The sequence below is a fragment of the Furipterus horrens genome, unplaced genomic scaffold (genome assembly GCF_987537825.1).
Source record: "Furipterus horrens unplaced genomic scaffold, mFurHor1.1.pri manual_scaffold_13, whole genome shotgun sequence".
Lineage (NCBI taxonomy): Eukaryota > Metazoa > Chordata > Mammalia > Chiroptera > Furipteridae > Furipterus > Furipterus horrens.
Window position 1 is genome coordinate 43,509,986 of NW_028327183.1, and position 7,794 is coordinate 43,517,779.

A 7,794-nucleotide genomic window follows, 5' to 3' on the forward strand; every position below is an offset into this window, starting at 1 on the left:
GGCGTCCCAGCTTAGATGAACTGGCTCATGTATTAGGAATGCAGTGATTTCACAGCCCCTCCCTGCCCCGTTACTCGGCTGTCCTCCTCCAGGGCCCCAAATCCCCTCCCAGTCTTTCTTCCGCTTGGTTAGGACAGCGGGAACCGGAAGCCTGGGTCCCTTAGCGGGCGGAGAGTCTGCCATCCAGCCCAGACGCCCGAGTCGGGAGTTTGGCTAGGATCCCAAGACGGAGGTGGAGCTTCCCCTCAGGATCTGCTCCTTCCTCCGAGCGCGGCTATATACGGCCGCGCGCGAGCCAGCGAGCCCCGCCTACTAGAAAAAGGCCTCGGGGAGGGTACCCTGAGAAGAGGCGTCACAGGGCTCCTTATTTGCATAGCCCCTCCCGGAACGATCTTTCCGACCCGTCTGCCGAAAGAATAAGGGCTCATATTAGCATATCCCCGCCCCCTAGACGGCCCTCCAGCCTTGAGCGCGTGGCGCCGCTCAGGGTAAACCCAGTTTTTATATTAGCATGTCCCCGCCTCCCCGGAATTCCCCTTCACAACGAACGTCGTTCCCCAGCCCTTATTAGCATAGCTCCTCCTTTTCGCTAGCCTTACCTCCTCCTTAAGTGTTCCGAGATTTGCGTCCTTCTTGCAGGAGCTCATGATTATGCAGTAGACTTATTAGCGTGGCCCGCCCCTAGGCCACGCCCGGTTCCCCCCAGGCGGTAGCGGCGGCGGCGGCAGCGGACGCGACATGAGCAGCGGGGCGGCGTCCGGGACGGGGCGGGGGCGGCCCCGGGGCGGGGGACCTGGACCCGGGGACCCCCCACCCAGCGAGACACACAAGCTGGTGGTCGTGGGCGGCGGCGGCGTGGGCAAGAGTGCGCTGACCATCCAGTTCATCCAGGTAGTGGGCCCTCACCCGGGGGGTGTCCCCGGACCCAGAACGTAGCCCTTGGGAGGGTACCTGAGACCCCGATTTCCCCTCGATCCACCACTGAGACCCTCCTATGAGGCCCTCTGATCTTAAAAATTCCTCTCAGAATGTGACCCGAGGGACCTACCTCCTATACTCACACGCTGAAACTCACCGCCCCTCTTCCCAAGACCCAAGTTCCCCCATCCCTGTTGACCTGACCCTGAGCACCTCCTGGAGGCACTTTAAGTCCATGAGTCGCCCCATTCAGACCCTAAGCCCTCTCCTGTGCCCCTACCTCTGTAGATGCCATTTCCCCTCACCCTGAGCCCCATCTCCTTCAAGTCTCAGACCCCAGCTTCCCCCCTGTGCTACTCAGAGCCTAAATGGGAGAATGCCTGTAACCAAACTCCTTGAGATGCCCCCAGACTGGATGCTTAGCCCGTTCAGGGACAACCCCCAGAATCTAGAAATTATGCTGACTCTGCCCCTGAGGCCTCTCAGAACCAAGGGAGTTCAAAAAGATCCTGCCCCTTGGTCGTTCCTGAAAATTCTAAGACCCCAAGTCCTGGGGCTCCCCCATCTGACTAGACCCAGACCTCCACTCTCCCTAAGGAAAACCAGCCACTCCTCCATGTTGTTTCCACTCCGACTCCCTGAGCCCCTCTCAGAAACCCTGGCTAGCCCCCAAATTGTCTCCATGGTAGAAGCCCCCAGATTCTTGACACCCCAGAAATATCTATTCGTGCGGAGCGTCTTCGACCCCATAAGTGCATGTCAGGATCGCTAAGACTAGACACGCACCTGTCTTCTACGACAAATCTCCCAAATGCACCCACACTACCTTGGGGCTTTCCCCCAGTTCTCATCCCTGAGCTCCTGCAGTGCACTGGAGACACCCCCTAACCCCCCAAGGCCTGGTCCCTAAACCCTCCCTCCAGGACAAGCCCTTACCAACCACCTCCCCTAGCAGGTAAGATGCAGCCCTGAGACCCCAGCTGCCAGATCACCCCTTCTCTGCTGAAAATCCACCCCTGCCTACGAAACCTCCACCCCATTCCCAAAGGGAAACCCGCCTGCCTCAGAGAAACCCTGGAAAGGTGTCTGCTCCTGAGATGATACTGCAGAGGCCCCTGGGGCCCCACGACTCCTCAAGAGACCCTAGCCAGCACCTGCCTGAGAGTCCCTGCCTTTGTAGAGAAAGGCCCCCCAGCAAGGGCCCCTTGCCTCAGGGGCAGACCCAAAGCAGTCAAAGGCCTGGCTACAGGCAGGCAGGACCCAGGCAGGAAGGGAGGGGCTCAGCCTACAGGCGGGGCAGTTTATCCGCAGCTGGATTGGAACCCGGACCTTCCCCTGGGAGGAGACACTAAGCCGCCCAAGGAGGAGGAGGAGTGAGAGGAGAAAAAAAAAAGAGGAGGAGGGAAAGATAAACAGGCAGATATTCTGGACAACACAGCTCCTAATAACTGGGCACTTGCTCTGTCCAGATGATGTGTTAAATGCTTAGATGTTAAATGGATTTTCCCTGAATCTCGCAAACACTGGATTAAGTGGAGGGCTATTTTTACCCTCATTTTCTAAATGAGGAAACTGAGGTTGTGGCAGGGGAAGTGATTTGTTCAATGCCACACAGACAGGAGGGGACCGTGATGTGGTAGATGTACTTCATACCAGACAGAGAGGTCCAGCAGAGCCTCAGAGACGAGACTGGGGGCGGGCGGGGGGGCGGCAGAGAGGCACAGAGGACCCAGAAGAGGGAGATGGAGCCAAAGACAGGGGGGCAGAGAAAGGCAGGCCCCAGGGACAGGGCTATATCATCTCTGCCAGGGCAAAGAGTAACAGTGTCCTCTCCTCACCCCACCAGTCCTACTTTGTGTGTGACTACGACCCCACCATCGAAGACTCCTATACAAAGATCTGCACTGTGGATGGCGTCCCTGCCCGGCTGGACAGTAAGGGCGGCAGAGTGGAGGGGGGAGGGAGAGTGGCAAAGCTGAGGACCCATGGGGATGGCTAGGGGGAGCCTCGTCCACATGGTGACGGACCCTCTCCCCCTCTCTGCAGTCCTGGACACTGCGGGCCAGGAGGAGTTTGGCGCCATGAGGGAGCAGTATATGCGCGCGGGGCACGGTTTCCTGCTGGTGTTTGCCATTAACGATCGGCAGAGGTGAGAGGAGCAAGGAGGTGGTGGAACCGGGCGGGGGCGAGGGCGGTTGACGGGCTGAGCGGCTGGACCTCACCCTTCTGGTCCTTCATCTGCAGTTTCAATGAGGTGGGCAAGCTCTTCACGCAGATCCTCCGAGTCAAGGACCGAGACGACTTCCCCATTGTATTGGTTGGGAACAAGGCAGACCTGGAGACCCAGCGCCAGGTCTGGCACCCCCGGGGTGGCGGGGGGCAATGCCATCTCAGTCTGAGAGGCACTGCCTGCCTCTTTTCACATCCGCATGGCACACAGGAGTTCCCCAGAGAGAAGGCTGGATGGAAAAAGGGTTCCATCCCTGCCTCTTGTTCCCACCTGCAGCCTCACCGCCGCCGCAGCCTCCTGTTGCTCCCTTCCAGTCCACCTCCCACGCGGTCCCGTGGCCCCGCCCCCTCCCCTGCTCCCGCTCCCAACCCTCCATGGCTCCCCATTGCCCCATGGGGAAAAAATGCAACTCTTCCACCTGGCGCTGGATGCCCACCAGGGTCTCGTCCCTTCCTTTCTGTGGTCTCACCACTTCCCTCTACACACACACACACAGACTGTGGGATGTTCTTACAGAACACATCTTGTAGAGTAAGCCTTTGGGGATTTCCAACCCTGGGAGTCTGGCTCAGGTCTCTGCCGGAACACCCCGACTTCTTTGCCCAATGAACTCTTGTCTGCAGCTCAGGACAGCAAACCTCCGTCCAGCCTCCCCGGATTCCTTAGCTGACGCCCAGTCCCCTGGGCACCTCCCACTGTGATGTCTGTACCTTGCCCTCTCCACTTCAAATCCCCCATTCCAGCACACAGGGTGTCTTCCTGACCCCCTCCCACTGAGACCTGACTCCTCCCTGTGTGCCCCCCCCAGGTGCCCCGATCTGAAGCCTCCGCCTTCAGTGCCTCCCACCACGTGGCCTACTTCGAGGCCTCGGCCAAACTGCGTCTCAATGTGGACGAGGCCTTCGAGCAGCTGGTGCGGGCTGTCCGGTGAGGACCCCCTCATCCTGTCATCCCTGTCCCCAACCTCTGGGGCCCAGACTCACCAGCCTCTTCCCACAGGAAGTACCAGGAACAGGAGCTCCCGCCGAGCCCGCCCAGCGCCCCCAGGAAGAAGGACGGGGGCTGCCCCTGCGTCCTCCTGTAGCCCAGATGTGAGAGGACCTACCAGCACAAGTTCTAGGGACCAGCTGCCTCTGCCAGGCCTCAGTTTCCCTCTCTGGGTCTCACAGGATACACTACACCCCCACCCGTAATTCCTGGCCTAAGGGCCAATGCCACTGTGTGCCTTCTGCCAACACCTCCTTTCCCCACCTGAGCCCCTGGGAGGGGGGAGGGGCTCCCGGGCATCCGGGTCACTGCTGTATATAACCCCGCCCCAGAGTAATAAATGTCACTGCCAATGTCAGGAAGTGCTTTTGTAAAAGGGGAAAGGGCTAGGGGAGGGAGGTGAACTCAGGGCACACACCCTGAACCCTTGGCCCACCTAGAACCATCAGATTGAGAACCCTCTGTTTGGGGGTGGTCAGGGGCCATAGAGAACAAGATGAGTCAGGCATCTGGACTCCCCCCCCCCCACACTTACCCTTCAACAGGGCCATTCTACCCTTTTGTGTCTCGTGGAGCATTTGTTGGGATGAGGTTTCATGTTTTAAAAAATTTTTCTGGAACATTCTAGAACTGTACTGTTTCATATGGTAGCCAGAAGCTATGTGTGACTGTTTCAGATTACAAAATTGGCTCCTCAGTGACACTGGCCACATGTGGAGAATTCACTATTCACATGTGGCTAGCAGCTACCCTAATGGACGGGGCAAACCTGCCACATTCCCACCACTGCAGAAAGGACTGCTGGGTAGTTGTGTTCTGGAAGTTTCCAGATCTTGGAGACAGGCAACAACTTCTACAAACCCTGCCTGCCCCCCTGCCCCCTCCAATGCATATTTTAAAAGGCCTCTTGGCTGGAGGAGAAGGGGACAGGTGGACTGATTCGTGTCTGAGCAGCCAGCTGGCAAGTTCTCAGTTCCAGAAAGTTCCCAGTTGGGCTGCCGTCTGAGTCTAAACCCTGGATCCAACGTCAGGCCAGCGTGGACACACCCATCTGAGCCTCTCTCCTGGGAGGCGTCGAGGCGTGGGGTGAAGGAGCTGCCAACACTCTTCAGTCTGGAAGCCTTCGATTCCCCCACCTTCAACCCAGAACCCCTAAGCCTGTGCTGTTTGCGGAGCTGGGAGGCTGGAGCCACACTTGCAGACCACCGCTCACCCACCTCCCAAGCCCATCTGATGGGCATCTTTGAACCCCAACACCTACTCAACACACCAGGCCAGACACCTCAACCAGATGTCCCCAGGCCCTGGAACTTTGACCTCCACCACCTGATTCACTGTCACGAGTCTATGATCTGCTGCCCTTCCCTCCATCTCCAAGTGTCTACAGAATCTCAGCCCCAAAATGCTTCTCTCACATCCGCGCAGAGCCCACCTCCAGGACCTAGGGTACCCTATGGGCCTGTGTGGCCCTGGCAGCAGACTGCTTGGGTTCAAATACAGCTCTGCCAGCTCCGTGGGGTGCCTCCGTCTTCTCACCTGTAAAATGTGGGTGACCCCGGAGCTACTCCCCGCAATGTGCACACAGAGGATGAGCACAGAGCCCGGGCCACACTAAGGGCTCCGTCTCAATGACCAAGTCCCCACTGTTCTCCTGCCCCAGAACCATGAATGTCCCTCTGTAGTCCCGATGAGAACAATGATTAGCCGACTATCCCTTTCCGGGTTTCATTATCGCAGAATCCTTGGCCCGAGTTCAATCTTCCGCCCTGGGAGTAAGCGTGGCTCAGATGTATTATACAAGCTCACTCCCTCTCCCACAGAGCCTCCGCTCACCAGAGCCCCACCTCTGCGGGCCAGGGAGGGTATGGTAGGGGGATGTTTCTAGCACTTTCCAGACAAGATCTGAAACCGCCACCCAAGTGCCAGCCAGGGCTGAGGTGCTCCCCCAGAGCAAGGCCTCAGAGTTCTTTCTGCATTGCCTAACACGGCTGAGTTCTCGGCCAGGACATCCTGCTTCTAGATGCCCTTGGAAAAGCTATTGAATGCTACCATTTGCCCCCAAGAAAGAAGCACACGTACAAACGCACACAACCGGCAGGCCATTTTTGGAAGGTTCACGGCCACTGCCATCCCAAAGCTCGTCAGAAGACAGCGAGGAGGCTGGGATGACCTAGTTGGCATCTCGCTGGGCACGTGCGCGCGCCCGTGAGCGCCTCCATGCACTGCCCTCCCCTGGACTCGGGCAGGCCCTGCCAACGAGTGTCTCTCCGGGTTCCGATGTCCCTCTCTCTACCCATCTTTGTCGTCCTGTCTCTCCACCCATCTCTTGGACGCCCGACAAACCTCGTGAAGTCTCCTGCTACAGGCGGTAGTAGCAGCGCGCCCAGCAGTGCTGCATGCTTGCTCGGTTAGTGCTAGAGCTGGGACTCAGTTGGGGCAGTTGAATGACAAAAGTCAACCACAGGGTTATTCTAACCCCACTGTCCACCTTCTGACCTCTACATCCACTTTCTAGCCCAGGGCTCTGACCTGGGACAACGCTCTCCTGGGAAGTTTGGTCCCATTTTGACATCCAATTCAGGACCCTGAATGTGCCACTCCTGGAGGCCGTACTTCCAACATCCCACAGGCTACAGTTCAAGGACACTAAAAGGCCATCCTCAGGAATGCTCTTAAATGATTAAGATCATTCTAGAAAAGTCCAGAGTCCACCACTGACTCTCCCATTATGGTTCTCAAATGTTACTAGCCATTCTGTAACACCAGGGCTCTATGATCAATAGCATGGTGACAGTCTAGACAACCTCCAAGGTTCTAGAGCAGTGGGGGTTCTCCCTCAATTTCTCCTGGGAGTCTACAATGGTGATGACCTACCCCTAAACCTCACAGGGTCTCTGCCCACTGACCAGCCGCCCTCCATGCTGACACCAGGATTTTAGAACAGCAAGAGCTCATCTTTGATGACAAGCATCTGGGTTCTAGACTGGGTTACTCACTGCTTTATAGGCTGGGTTCTAGAACACTGCCAGATGAACTCCAGGTTTTAGGTTCTGGTTCTAGAACAATGCTCCTCACACTTGAATGTGCATTAGAACCCTCCCAGGGGTTTATTAAAATGTGGGTTCTGATTCTGTAGATCTGAGAAAGAGCCCCAGAGTCTCCATTCCTAGCAATCCTGAGTCACCACGAGGCTTGAAGAGTCTAGAATCTACCCCCACCTATGGGTGCCAGCCTCTAAACTGCCAGTGCACTTGAGATCTTGTAGTTTTAGGGTTCGAGGACAGAGAACCCTCCCAGGTCTACATTATGGAGCCAAGCAACTCCTGACACCCATCACTGCCAGGATTGGCTTAAAAGCACATCACCCCGGACAGTGTGGCTCAATTGGTTGGAGCATCGTCCCATAGACCAAAGGGTCATGGGGTTGATTCCAGTCAGGGTGCATGTCCAGGTTGCGGGTTCAGTCTCTGGTCTGGGCTCGTATGAGAGGCAACCAATGGATGTTTCTCTCCCTCTCCCCTCTCTCTAAAAATAAGTAAAATAAAAAGAGATAATGACATGGGAGAGAAACATCGATCGGTTGCCTCTTGCACGCCCCCAACTGGGAACCTGGCCTGAAACTCAGGCACATGCCCTGACCGGGCATGGAACCAGCAACC

The 7,794-nt window shown here is 57.0% G+C and overlaps 1 protein-coding gene across 1 annotated transcript; it reads left to right on the forward strand.

The window, feature by feature from the left end:
* The first annotated feature begins 691 nt into the window (after window positions 1-691).
* On the forward strand, window positions 692-4,493 carry RRAS (RAS related). Its single transcript, XM_090260811.1, has 6 exons — window positions 692-891; window positions 2,765-2,852; window positions 2,965-3,067; window positions 3,163-3,271; window positions 3,957-4,075; window positions 4,148-4,493. Exons 1-6 carry the CDS (start codon window positions 739-741, stop codon window positions 4,230-4,232), a joined length of 657 nt encoding a protein of 218 aa, XP_090116937.1. The 5' UTR covers window positions 692-738; the 3' UTR covers window positions 4,233-4,493.
* Window positions 4,494-7,794: the final 3,301 nt, after the last annotated feature.